This window comes from Carassius auratus, chromosome 9 (assembly GCF_003368295.1).
Source record: "Carassius auratus strain Wakin chromosome 9, ASM336829v1, whole genome shotgun sequence".
Taxonomy (NCBI): domain Eukaryota; kingdom Metazoa; phylum Chordata; class Actinopteri; order Cypriniformes; family Cyprinidae; genus Carassius; species Carassius auratus.
Genome location: NC_039251.1, coordinates 15,380,248 through 15,394,514, shown reverse-complemented (window position 1 = coordinate 15,394,514; position 14,267 = coordinate 15,380,248). Strand labels below are relative to the sequence as shown.

Here is a 14,267-nt window from a genome sequence, read left to right as displayed (position 1 = left end):
TTAATGTGTCACGGTCTCATTTAATGTGTCCCTAATAAATAACAGTTTCAAAATGTAATAAAATTTCACATCGTTTTTTTTTATCAAATAAATACAGCTTTGGTGAGCATGAGAGACCTCTTTCAAAAACATTTTTAAAAACCTTTAATTATTGCAAACTTTTGACCGGCAGTGTACACCGTTATCACATAAATCATATTAATGATCATATTCTTGTATTTCACTACTGATGTGGTTGGACAAACTAACTTCAAGCTTTTATAAAGTGTTACAAAAACAAATGACCAAAAACTAAATCTGTGGGCTGATTTTGGTCACTTGCAAAAGAAATGCACAGATTACCTTGCATTCTCAACTTCAGGCACAGATTTGGCATGTCTGATAAAATCACTTATCAAAGTCGTTGCAAGTAGCTTCCTTTGGTTGACTAATTTCAGGGTTTTCTAAACAATGCAAATGTCAGCAGATCAATGTTATCGCCTGATTGGCACTGTAAATATCACTTTTTTTTCAGCCTCATCCACAAAACAGATGTTTTAATATAGCAGCAATGAGAATACACAAATGTGTGTAAAAATATGGATGCAGGGTTTATTGATTAAATCATTCGAACCCTTTTGCATTCACTTCTTTACATTTATTCATAGTAAAAAAATCCACAGGGGTCTGACACACAGGACACGGCCGGTGGGGGGTTGAGGGAGGGTGGGTAATTTGTGTCCTCTTTAGTGTCACCTTCTATCATCATCGCATGCTCAAAGTTCCTTTTTGACCCATTTATAGGTCTCAATCACGTACTGGTGTCAGACATGGACGTCTCCAGCATCATATCGCTCTCGTGCATGTCACATTCTAAGAGGAAGCGCTGGAAAGCATCGTTTTGTTTATCAGCATTGAAAGACTGCGTTTCCAGGCACACGTTCACCTCTTCTACGGGTTGAGCTCTGCTCTCATTGCCGTCGGCAGAAGTGTTGAGCATCTTCATCAGTGCAGGCGTGCTGAGGGTCTTTCTCACTTTGTCTTTAATATCAGTTCCTGCAAACCCAGACAAGTTAACAGTTGCAAAGAAAATGTACGAATTAGATGCTGCACACAAAGCATATGGTTGGTTATCTTACCAATGTAAGCATCCGAGTCGCTGATATACATCTCAATGCAGTGACCCAGCATGGTTACGGAAAATGTGTCATCTCGTTTAAGACCAAGTGCCTAATGAAGGAGTTTAAATGTTTGAAGTAAATCATAATTGATTGATAAAAAAAAAAAAAAGAGAGACCAAGAAATTATGATTATATTCTCACAGTGTGAAAGTAGTCAATGGCACTCTCAAAATCTCCCATGAGGCTGTGCACATAACCGATGGCTGAGTAAGTGGAGGCATTCTGTGGGATGAGGACCAAAGCTTGCCTGTGGTATTCGAGAGCCTGTTCATATTTCCTACACAAACAAGATGAAAGCAATCACTGACCTGATTTTTGTCTATTGCAACAGATCAACGTGTAGACAAGCTCGCTATAGAGGCAGTGGAAAAATCCTAATCAAATGTTGACTTGATAGTATAAACTGCACATTATTATCGATTTGTCATATTTTGTGTGGGTCTAGACTGGCACTTTTATGTATGCTCAGGTTTCAGTTTTGTATAGATGAAATGCTCAATGTGCATGTCATCTTTCAGATGTGGCTATAAATGATTAAATATTTGGAAGAAAAACAAAACCAAACCTAATTTAGCAGATTTAGAATTCGGAACATTCTATCAATGATGGAATTTCCAAACTAAAAAAAATATATATTTCTCTCTCTTATAATTATATACATATACATATATATACACATACAAATACACACACACAAACATATATACATATACATACATACATATATATATATATATATATATATATATATATATATATATATATATATATATATATATATATATATATATATATATACACATACACACACACACATATATACATACATATATATATACATACATATATATATATATACATACATACATATATATATATATGTATATATGTATATATGTATATATATATATATATATATATATATATATATATATATATATATATATACACACACATATATACATACATATATATATATATATATATATATATATACACATACATACATACACACACACACACACACACACATATATATATATATATAGATATTTTTTTGTTTTTACAAATCTTATTTTTACACAATAATTGTAAAAACAATTGCACAACTAAGGCTTAAAAATTAACCACAAAACAAATTGTGAATACTTACTGCATAAGGACAAATTTAGCAAAAATAGTTTTATTGATAAAGTCCATAAAACATGCAAACAAAGACAGAAATAATTAAAGAGACATTTATAACTATAGAATCACGAGTGAAATGATCTTCAAGTTTGAATTGCGAGCCCTTTGATATCCAGTGGGTGGACATGTATAATTCATGAAACACTAGAGTGACAGAACAAAACAAGCCCTCTATTAAAGAGGAGAAAAAACAGACACAAAACAGAGAAAGGACTCATTGTGTCCAAGCCCAGTTCATGCTCTTCATTAAAATCCCACTACTGATCAAAAAACTACCATTCAAAAGTTGGGGTTTTGTAAGATTTATGTGTAAGGTTTTACACTCAACAAGGCTGCATTAATTTGATTTTTAAAAAATGCAATAAAAAAGATGATATTGTGGAATAATATTTAAAATAAAAATAATTATGTTTTAAAATATAACTTGTTCCTGTGATGGCAAAGCTGAATTTTCATCAGCCTTTACTCCAGTCTTCAGCGTCACATGATCCTTCAGAAATCATTCTAAATGCTGATTTAGTGCTCAAGTACCTTTTCTTCTTATTAATGTTGAAATATTCGTGTGAAGAAAAAACTGATCAGTTTTTCAGGATCCTTTGATGAATAGAAGGTTGAAAAGAACGGCATTTATTTCAAACTTTCTTTTAGAAGATTATAAAATGTCTTTACTATTACTGCTCAACTTCTTGCACCCATGATCAACTGAATGCAGCCCAATAAAAGAACTGATTTCTGTCAACCCCAAACATTTGAATGGTAGCGTAGGTTATGAAAAACGAAAGTAAATGTACTAAAAACTAAAATCAGGATTCTTTCAACTTACTTCAATTTTCGACAGACATGACCTAAATTGTTTAAGAGCGGCTCCCATTTGTCTACCGTCACCTAAAAAAAAGAAATGATTCATTAAAAGAACAGAATATTTTACAAGGGTATGATACCTACAATGTACAAAATGTGGGAAATTCGGCCATTAAAGTTAATATTCTACAGAGAAGACATGTTTTTTATTTTGACAACTGAATTTGAGTAACTGAATCTGTTTGCCAATTGGAAATTTGTGTAAAAGAGTTATTGTTACTGTTTCATCAGTTGAACAAAGAACCCAAGAACATAGAAGTGCATCATGATATCTACTATGACTAACGTTTGTCCTGACAGCAAAGAAAAACAGGATGGTTACCTCATTTCCAATGGCCTTGATCTTATCCATAGCATCTAGAAACAACTTCTCGGCTGTTTTATAACTGCAACAAAGCAAAGCATTCATCAGAAAAGATTGAACAAAACCATTAACAACTGATGAACATAATCCTTTTTGTATTCACTTACTCTCCATTTTGGAAAGCAACCACAGCTACCTCATGTATGACAAAGGGGTCCTCAGGCGCAATGCTGAGGGCCTGGCTAAAGAAACGTTCTGCCAGCTTGGGGTTGTTAGTGAGTCCATACTCCAAACCGATGTACAGCATGGGCAAGTGACATCTGCTCAAACAGGAAGTCAGAAAGTTTTTATTTGTTTTATTAAGATATTTGTCTTGTCTGTCACAAGCACCGTAGGTCTACAAACCCTTTCATGAGCTGGGCGGCAGTGAAGTACGCAGCCATGGCCTGATCGTGTTCACTCTCCACAGCAAACGAGTGACCGTATGCGATCCATGCCGGTCCGTATGTGCGCTCCAGCGTGGTGGCTTTACTGCAGAAAGGGGATTTCGATGTTAACCACAAGTTTCCTCAGCTACAAATCTACTGCTATCATTTACGAAACCTTTCGCCAGATTTAGCACAGAAATGTGTTTCGCAAAAATGGCCTTCATGGGAAAGTAAGTTCTGCAGGGTCAGCACTAAAAAGTAGTTTTCCCCCAGAATATCTGGATTTATGTGACGAGGCAAAAGGTTACAATACTTTTCACTTATTTTATATTTCTTTCGAAGATATGAGTGACTCCTTTAGTAAGAAATATATGTTAGACAACATTATGTTACAATTTCAGTTAAAACAATAAAATATTATTGAAATCAGTCTCTTATGCTAATCGGGGCTGCATTTATTTGATCAGAACTACATTGAATGTAATACTAAATATTAATGCAAGTTAACAATTCAAAAACTGTTTTCTATTTTAATATATTTAAAAATGTAATTATTCCAGAGCAGGCAAAGCTAAACTTGCCATTAATGTGTAAAAAACTGTTTTGTTACTTAACATTTTTAGAAAGTTTAAACAGCATTTATTTGAATCTAAAAGTCTTTAATGTCACTTCAGGTCAGTTTAATGCATCCTTGCTAAATAAAGTAACTATTTCTTTACGAAAATAAATCTTACTAACCACAAACTTTTGAATGGAATTGTAAGTTTACATAATTAAATACAGTTGTACCTCAGATACCGCCTTGCGTGTTCATTTTTATGCCCAACCATGAGGTAGTAACAGCCAACAGCAAACCACGAAACCTTGAACAAGTTCATGGAGAAAGAAAAGATGAGAAAGCAATCACATAAAACTTAGCTAAAATGTTCATAGCTTGTGTTATGAAAGAGAATCTAACTCACTGGATTGCTGGGATACAAGTCCACCAGTTTATGAGACAGGTAAAACAACTCTAAAAGAGACAACGGATGATAAATGTTATGAATGTTATGATTTCACATTAAAAGTCGACATTTAAATTAAAGTCTCATACCATTTGCTTTGCTCAGCTCAACAAGGGTTCCTATGTGCACTGGTAAACAGTTAGCATGAAACGGGTCTTTCACCATAACCCTGGATTTAAAACAACATCAGAGGATTTCAAACTCTCCCTAAATGTCCAACCAAACATTAGGCTTTGCAGACTTACATTGACGTAAGAGAGTAGCACATTTTAAAGTCACAGTTGTAATAATGTCGCTCTGCGAGGGAGACGACAACATCCAGGTTGTCCTGGAGACCGTTGACTATTTCTGGGACCACCATCTCGCTAGGTTTGTTATACTGGAAAAGGAGAGTTGCTGATTAGTTCTTCAGAGAGCACTTCAGAACCACTGACTGAATAAACAGGTACTTCAAATCCTCATAGTAATTTGTGCACGTTCCTTTTTTAAACTGAAGAATAAACACAACAAAATCAGGATAAATAATGAACAGCATCTGATCCACATGATGACGTGAAGGTTCAATCAAAGCTTTTTCCCATGTAAATTATTGCAAACCATCTTTTACTTCTTTTTCCTAACCTTACTATAGTTTCGATTGCAAAAAAAGCCTTTTTACCTTCTTTAATTTATTTTCAAAAAGGAAACGCAGCAATTCCACTTCCTCTTCTGTACACTGTTGACTTAAAGGCAGAGAATCCAAGAAATCTTTCTCTACAACAAAATAACATTATGCATTTAAAAGCATATATATAACCCTATAACTACATACCCACTGACCCACCCAAATATATATATATGTTATATATGTTAGTTAAGCTGTAAGCAACTTAATGTACAAAAACAGAGAATTTCAAAAACACAATGACAGTATGAAGAGCTTCTCTCACCCTCTTGGGCGGTCAGCATGTGATGGGACGTCAAAAGGTCAAAGGCTTCAAAGCAGTAGACATCCAGTTTCAAGGCCTCTTTGTAGCTAGACATGGCTAGGGGTCTGTTGTCCATGGCATCATAGATCTTCCCCCGCAGGAGACAGATGGAACTGTTGATCTGAGGGAAAAGACCACAGGGAGTAAAAGATCCAGTCAAACTGTTACGCCATTCAAATACCAAGATTAGTTCTAAAGACCAACTGGACTCATTCATTCAGGTACAGTGTAAATAGAATAAAAGAAACATTAATAAACAATTAATGAAGAAGAAAATGTTCCAGAGAGAAAATAAAAAAAAATATAAATGTAGTTTTGATCCTAAACAAATAAATAAAAGTTCACTGCTCACTGAGGCAGGAGACATTTCCCATTCCTTTAGGGTTACTCCTGAGCCATTATCCTCCTTCACATTCTTCTCCAATATTTTTTTGCTGGCTGCTTCTTCCATGTCCAGTATGTCTAGAGCTTGTTGATATTCTTTGGCAGCAAACTGCAGATTACAAAAACATTTAATAGTACAATCAATGATTATTTCCTTATTTAGGTTTACAGAAAAATTGGTCCACCAGTCATAAAATTACACAAATGCTCCACCCATTTATCAAATATTTAGGCTAGTCTGATTAGTTTTCAGATACCAATACACTTACTTATTTATAATTTACATAGTGAAATCCATAAAAAAAAATTTACACAAAAAAGGCATTTATATGCAATATCACAATATTTTATTTTATATAATGCATAAAATGAAACCTTCATGACATAAATCTAAATACTCACGTGACATCTTGCAGCTAGATACTGGCAGGCTCCATACAACTGAGAAACAAAACCCAAAAACCAAGCTACGTATAAATAACAAGCACTGTATCCTAATTCATTATTGATTTCTTCACTTCATTCTACTGCATTAATGCACTTCCAACATTTCAGCATGGAAATATCAGGTTAGGTTTTTGCAGGACTGCGACTCAGAGATTTAAGAATATCTATAACTACTAAAATGACTTCCATCAATGGCTAGCTCTTACCTTGTCAAGTTTGCGAGATCTGAGCGCATGAGAAGCTCTGTGATACTGTGCTGTCAAATAAAGGCACTGTGCTAACCAATAAACGTCTTGAGGATCCTCTATAAGAGATTAAACAGTCTGGGATTAGTCCAGTATCCAATTAAGAGTCAAGGTCATTTAATAAACACAGAATATGTATTGTATCTAATGCTTGCACTGCTGTTTGACAGCATCCACATAGAGTTCAGGATGAAGATACTTACCATGTGATAAGGATGCTACTTTGTCAGCCCAGAACAGAGCACTTTGATACTGTTGCTATAAAACAGATCATGCAGTAAGTATAGAGAAAACTTCACTGCATTTATATTGTCACTATGAAGATAAAACTTGACTTTATTTAGCAAACAAAAGCTGTAGAAGATAATTTAGCCACATTAGGTGCACACGCCCTCATAGAGGTTATATTACCTATTTATTTCTAAGAATAAAATAGTCCAAAACAACATGATGTCACATCTATTAATAATTATGTTATTTAACAATACATTAAGAAGCTGTTAGCTTGAAAGTCAGCTGGCTAGCTTCAAAAATACACCCATGTGTTCCGAGCTTAATGTACTAACTCTACCTTCTTCATTTTCTATAATATTCTGATTACGTATTATCATATACAGCTTTATAAAATCAGAAATAAATAAAATCTTATTTGAAGTACGAATTCAAGCTAGTCTTAATGCTAAATATACTGCCTCTTATTACCTGATCAATGTAGTGTCGCACTCTTTTGCGAAGCCTGTCAAGATTCATGGCGATTGTACTGTTTGTCAAATACAAAACACTGTCATTCTTGTCAAATGTAAAATGACTGAAAATGAGTTTTGTAAGACTGATCCTCTGTGTGTGGATTGAAGCCCGCGGTTAGCATAAAACGTGTGTTACATTGATGACACTCCGTACAGAAACACGGATTTTGTGAAGTTCTGTCATTTCTTTTATTATCTGTATGGGTTGGAAGAAAAATACAACAAAAAATGCAAATTTCTGTGAAAATACATGTTTTTTTTTTGTTTTTACACACTTAGTATATTATAACATATATATTTAAACACACATAATAAAAACGCAATACATAAATACACAAGCTCTCAAACGTGAATGTGAAGCCTCTTTGGATAATAAACACATTGCCGCTCCCTAGTGGGACACAGTAAAATCGCATTGCAAGGTCTTTTACGCCATTAAAGTAATAGTTCACCTAAAATAACAATTGTGTCATCGTTTACTCACCCTCATGTTGTTCCTGATACTTTTTTGAGAATTGAGAATATCAGGCAGGTGGCAGCCTAAAATCTCATGTTCCAAAGAAGAAAGTCATACATAATCATACTAAAACTGTTTTAAGTCCACTAAATGAAGTGATAATCAGTTATTATACTGTGTTGGACTGCTTCTATTCACTAGAACAGAAGATCAGCCCGTGGAATGGAACTTTCAGAAGAACTACAAAAGCGTCAAAAGGTTCTAATATTATTGGCAGAGCTTTAAATCTCCCTATACATATTAAGTTCATTTGAACAGAATGGATAAAAAAAAAAAAAAAAAAAAAAAAAACACCGGAGCCCAGGCCAAACTGAGCAAGAGGAAAAAGAGGGAAGATGTCATACGGGTGATCAAGAGACCAGCTACACTACTGACCGCGATGCATAGCATTTTGGCTGACATCAATTTTCTCAGCACTGCAGATATGGCACTCTTCGACAAGAAGGAAACCACTTCTGAAAAAGATGAACATTACATCATGCCTGAATTTTGCTAGAAGTCTTGTGACAAACCTGAAAGCTTTTCCTTTTTTTTACTGTGCTCTAAGGACACTAAAATTAAACCGAGTGTCCTGAATGTTTGGTGCAAACCAAATATAACTGCAGCCCTACCTTCATGCTTCAGGGTTGCTTTTCAGTGATTTATGAAGGGACATATTCTGTACTAATAATTCAGATTCAGATGCATGATGGGAGAATGTTTCATAGTGAAAGCTTGCAAAGCCTCTTGTTGTCCAGGCATAGATGCCCTGCTAAAGAATAACAGGGCTGTTAGACATTGAGAAGAAGATAAAGGGCAATAATTTATTCCTTAACATAAATCTGATAAACAAAAAAACAAAAAAGAAGAAGAGTAACACTGAACCGTGTTGTTACAAGTTCCGCAACAGGGCAGATGACACGTTTGACCTAAAATCACACAAGAACATGGTATGGAGGCATCTTGTTTTGACCACACCTTTCTTTCATATGTTACATATTTCATATAATAAAACATTAACGATAATACATTTCTCTCTGTACATACTGCTGCAGTAGATACAGTATTTTACAACTGTAACAACAGTGCTGGTGTTGTGAGCCGCATGCTGTGCTGCCCATGGACGTCTGGCTTAAAATGCGGACATGATCAGCATCACATCCTGCATGAGATACACACCCAGACAGATGGGTACATAATCTAAAACAAAACTGGAGAGACTATTCCATAATTCAGACTCTGAGGAGTGGGTAGGCAATGAGGACTCGGCCCTATGACACTGATTGTTATGGAGATGAGGTACAAGGTTCAAAGTTATCCACCCAAAATCTCCAAGGGTTTCAGGCTAGAACTGAGTCGCCAGTGCAAATATAGCTGGCCATGTGCATTTGATGGCTCTATAAGAAATCTTGAGTGTCGCACTCTTGTCCTTCCTGTGTGATGTGTGGAAGTCGGAGTCATCTTTTCCATCCTGATTTTTCCTTTTGCAAAGCTTGTCGGTTTCAAGTGTTTCTCTTAGTTCTCTCTTATAATGCTTACAAGTCTTTAAAAAAACTACAAAGTCAATGAGGCGACCAAGGCGTGAGTTCTCGCCCAGGGGCAGCGTTACTATACAGTTTTGCGTTTTGATCCTGTCACGATTGGCCGAGCGTACTCCACAAAGTCGTCGATGAGAACAGGCCATGCTCCTGAAACAAAAAAAAACATCACATTATTAAAATCCAACATACCCTTTATGAATAAATGCTGCTAATTTATGACTTAAAAATTCAGTCAGCATATCAGCGCACAAAACTAAAAAGTATTGATAATGCAGGTCACCTTCTTCATCATAGTTTGACATGTCATCTGCAATCATGCTGCCGAAATCCAAGAGCAAGTTCCATGTGTCTTTGGGAATTGATCGCTTATGATGCTCCTGCACAAAATAAAGACAGAGACCAGAGAGCATCTAAATTGATTGCTAAAGGAAATTATTCCACTCTGTTGTTATTAATGTGTTGCGTAGCAGCCAGAAAACCCATTTTCATTTGTATTCGACTCTAAACAGGATCAAAAGTCCAAATCTGTAATGATTTACCAATAAAAATCTGTTCCAGAGGTCTAGGAACTTAAAACGTCCAGCCAGAACCAGGTTCCAATATGCTACTGCCATCTCTAAATCTGAAATGGAAAAAGACCATTAATACAGACAGTGTTATAAACCCGAATGAAAACACACAGAAATGCAGAAAGAAAAGGTGCCCTTACCTAAACCTTTTTGTCCAGGATTCTTGGCAAAGTTGAAGGTGAACTGGTAGAAGTCTTTGAACTTTCCGCTGTCTTTCAGATCCTGTTCTAATCTGGGCAGAAGAGCTCGAAGCTTCTCTGGACTGTCACACCTGCAGATGAAATGAAACGTTTAGGCTCAACGTCAGTCTAATCAAAAACTCATTAAAGGTGCTGTTAGCGATTACAGCCGGACTTCTTCCATTCTGCCAATTTGAACTACGGTATATTTCTTCTTTCAGCAAATCTAAAACGTGCAACATCATCTGAGATATATTTCAGATTGGCTCATTGTTCTGTGGTTCTCAGAGCTGAAGACTGTCACAGAAACAGGTGTTATTTCTCAAGACACCTTTTTTCCAGCGATTCTGTCAGGGAGTAGGACATTTTGTGAGATATTCCCAGAGCACCTTTAATGATACTACCAACCACCACACAAGCCAAATATTGTCAACAGTGCCCACCCCAGCTCTGTCATGCCCTCAATGAACTCTTTCTTGCTGAATTCACACTGTGTTGCTGCACGGAATTTCCATGCCACAACCAGAACACTGATGCTGGCCGGATCCAGATTGAGGTCATCACAGAACTGTTGAATTCCATCGATCCCAATCTTATTCTCATCCTGGGGATCTGAGGGGAAAAAGCAAAAGACTTAAAAAAAAAAAAAACACACACACAAAAAAACTTAGTGTCTCAGTTTAGTTAAACAAAGATTTCTAAAAGGAATTCAACATTTAAAGGTGCTGCAGGACATTTTTCTATAGGCTTTGCTGGCTCTTCTTCATATTAGGGGTTTTGGGCTTGTGAATGCACCGTTTGTTTGTATAGGTCCTGTAATTTTTTTCTTCACTCTGTGGCATGCAAGCTGCAGAACTTGTTTTATTGCTCTAACGGGAAAACCTTATATAGACTTTTTTTTCCCACTCAAACTTTGTCTTTATTCCAACTTTCCAAGTTTAATTCAACTGTTTTGTTTATAAGTACGTATATGTTTGGTTAAAGTTGCAATGTAACAAAAGTAGAGACAAAGTCATTTTTCCACATTGTGAGAGAATCTGATCTTCTTGAAAAACTTGGACTTGGTTCAGTCGATTAGTTTTTGATTGGATCTATCCAATCATCTATCTTCCTCTAGGAAGATGTGAATGCACACTGACAGCTTAATATAGAAAGGGGGGGGGGGGGGTATGTAAATTAAATGATTTGAGAAGACTGCGATAAATCACCAAAGAGAAAGCATGTCATTTCATGGGTAGAGTTATTACATTTTTATTATATGTTACAAAGTCAACACATTTTTTACTATTGTAACAGATGGATGAATTAGGATGCATTTCCATTTCATGCCAGCTTTAAGCACCTGCTGAATAAGAACTATATAAAGAAATCTATTATTAGAACAACTATTATTTTTATTATTAGTAACTCAGTGGAACTGCATGACACTGCTGGTTGTGTGATTTCAAAATAAAGGCCCTCACAATTAAATCATATTTCTCAAAAGCAAAAGAAAAAAAATGACAGACTTTTTTTAATGAGAAACAAAAGACTAAGAGCACTTTTTAGCATGCATTAAAACTCTCACCTTTGTATCGATTGTAAAGCTGCTCCAGCTTTTTTCGGTCCACTGAGCTCTTCATGGATTCCTTGTGGTACAAATCTGGGTTCTGAAAGTAGTTATCGGTGGCCACCTCTAGTTTCCAGTCATTCTGAGTGAGGCAGTATACGGCGGTCTTCTCCCCGGCTTGAGTAAAGGACATGAACTGCCGTACCTTGTCCTTTTGGGAGGATTTTAGTTTATGCTGTGTGGACACAAAAGATATGCCCTCAGACATGAACAATACACTCAGCAGTGTGTACAAACAGAGAGAGACACAAACGAACATACAGAGAGAGAAAATTGCACACATTCAGGCACAAGACTAAAGCTGACAACTGAAACAACCATAAACAACGTGTTGACCAAACGTCCAGACCTATGTGGCAATTTAAAAGGACATTCTACCGGTTACAGCAAGTTCGACTGAAGCACCAAGCATGTGAGGACCTGTGACAGGCCACTTGCGCTTGGCATGTAATATGAGATGGCAAGCTCAGGGGCGGCCAGTGCAAAACAACCGGGTTACCCTACAGTTATTTCCATCGATGCACAGTAAGCTGTTTTTACTCTAGTTCTTAAAACGAGTTCAAAAGAACCATTCTGACTGGGCCGTCACAAGACACAGAACCAGAACACAATGTTCAAAAAGTTTGACAGCCCACTTAAGACATGTTTAGAGGGTATTACAATGTGGAAAATAACCAGGATGATATTGGGGGCTGGGTTTGAAAGGGCAGGGCTAAAAGACTTACGTTTGACATTTCATAGCTGGTATGGATGTCACTTAACCCTCCTGTTCAGCAGACATTGACTGCCTGGTTGTTTGGGGTCCCAGAGACCCCTATTGTATGTGTAAAATCACTGTAAACATTTAAAAACATCAGTGGTGTCATTGCATTTCTCAATCAGGTTTTAAACTTGGGGTCTCAATGACACCACAACAGAACGTAAAACTATTTAATCATAACATCCAGTTGAAAGCTTGTTTATAATCAGATCTGATGCATTTTTGGAAAACCTGATTGTTCGATGTTAAGTATGAATTTGGTGTTAAAATAGGGCTTGGAGGGTCTTTAAAATCCAAAACAGAACATATGTGTTAAAAGCATGCATGTTTGGCTAAAGCAGAGAATAATAATAATCCTCTGATACATTAAGCAGTAGTACATAGTGGATGATTCCAGGACACATAGGCGCAAAGGTACATGCTGAACTCCCTAAATATCAACAACTGACCTTCCTGCCCATACAAAACATACACACAATTATGATCATCCTCGGTGCGACACGCGCAGACAACAACTCGTGCAAGACGCGGAATATCTACGTTTGCCAGAGCTTCTCCGTCGAACAATTAAGCAGAAAACGTCAGCAATATTTTTAATTTCTATGTCACCTACCATTTTATCACCCACTGTTTGACCAAATTGATACCCAGTGCTCCCATGTACAACTGCGCATGCGTGTGGGCATCAAGGGAATGCGCTAGAACACCAGCGAGTCTGCGCGGTGGAAGCGGTTAAGTGCTGGGAGTTGTAGTTCGTAAACGTGCGTTCTAGTTTGGAGAATATAAGGTTGTGACCTATTAGTGTTACTGTCTCTAATTAAAATCTCTCTTCCAGAGATGAGTAGTAACAAATGAAAAGTAGTAAACTACATTTAACTACATTTTCTGTAGTTTTTCGTATGAATCAATTCATTCAGCTCAAATGAACAGAAAATGATTCATTTTAGAAAGTCGATTCGGTCAGACGGTTCATACCTGTTGCGCATCTGTTCATAAATTATTAATTGATTAATTTGAGATTCCGTCGTATTTCTTATTGCAGTAGCTTATGAACGCATGTTTCTACCAGATGCTTTTGCCCCTAGTCTTGTTCATACTTTTTTAGTAAGTACTTTTTTAATAAAATCGTAAAAATGTATACCCTCAGGTTGTGGCACAAGTATGTTTTATTTTTTATGATTTTATGATTTTCATGTTTATTATGAATGCATCATTTTAGAAAAGTAAAAAATCATAATCAGATCAGATCTGAATTCTGTGTTTTATTTATTTATTTATTATTATTAATGTTATGTTATGGTCATCTCTCAGTAGCACAATCTGCAGACTCTGCCAGCATAATCTAGCACTGGTTCTGACCTACTTTTGAGCATGTTCA

At 36.2% G+C, this 14,267-nt stretch overlaps 2 protein-coding genes across 6 annotated transcripts; both read right to left on the bottom strand.

Annotated features, from left to right (window-relative positions):
* LOC113108476 (cell division cycle protein 16 homolog) lies at positions 1-7,809 on the bottom strand. The gene is made up of 18 exons (XM_026271635.1): positions 7,692-7,809; positions 7,193-7,247; positions 6,951-7,048; positions 6,700-6,738; positions 6,266-6,406; positions 5,875-6,034; positions 5,604-5,698; positions 5,191-5,324; positions 5,035-5,114; positions 4,904-4,953; positions 4,731-4,804; positions 3,919-4,044; positions 3,681-3,833; positions 3,532-3,595; positions 3,172-3,233; positions 1,302-1,437; positions 1,119-1,209; positions 1-1,035 (listed from the first exon to the last, which is right to left on the bottom strand). Exons 1-18 carry the CDS (start codon positions 7,737-7,739, stop codon positions 791-793), a joined length of 1,851 nt encoding a protein of 616 aa, XP_026127420.1. The 5' UTR covers positions 7,740-7,809; the 3' UTR covers positions 1-790.
* A 1,224-nt stretch (positions 7,810-9,033) lies between these two features.
* On the bottom strand, positions 9,034-13,594 carry LOC113108474 (DCN1-like protein 2). 5 transcript variants are annotated; one of them, XM_026271631.1, is made up of 8 exons: positions 13,503-13,575; positions 12,855-12,963; positions 12,088-12,304; positions 10,964-11,132; positions 10,482-10,612; positions 10,312-10,394; positions 10,053-10,149; positions 9,034-9,919 (listed from the first exon to the last, which is right to left on the bottom strand). In XM_026271631.1, the coding sequence occupies exons 2-8, from the start codon at positions 12,861-12,863 to the stop codon at positions 9,840-9,842; spliced, it is 786 nt and encodes a 261-aa protein (XP_026127416.1). In that variant the 5' UTR covers positions 12,864-12,963; positions 13,503-13,575; the 3' UTR covers positions 9,034-9,839. The 5 variants fall into 5 exon arrangements, with proteins under 5 accessions (XP_026127416.1, XP_026127417.1, XP_026127419.1 ...); XM_026271632.1 differs by lacking the exon at positions 12,855-12,963 and having other exon boundaries at positions 13,503-13,594; XM_026271634.1 differs by lacking the exons at positions 12,855-12,963; positions 13,503-13,575 and adding an exon at positions 12,508-12,740.
* Positions 13,595-14,267: the final 673 nt, after the last annotated feature.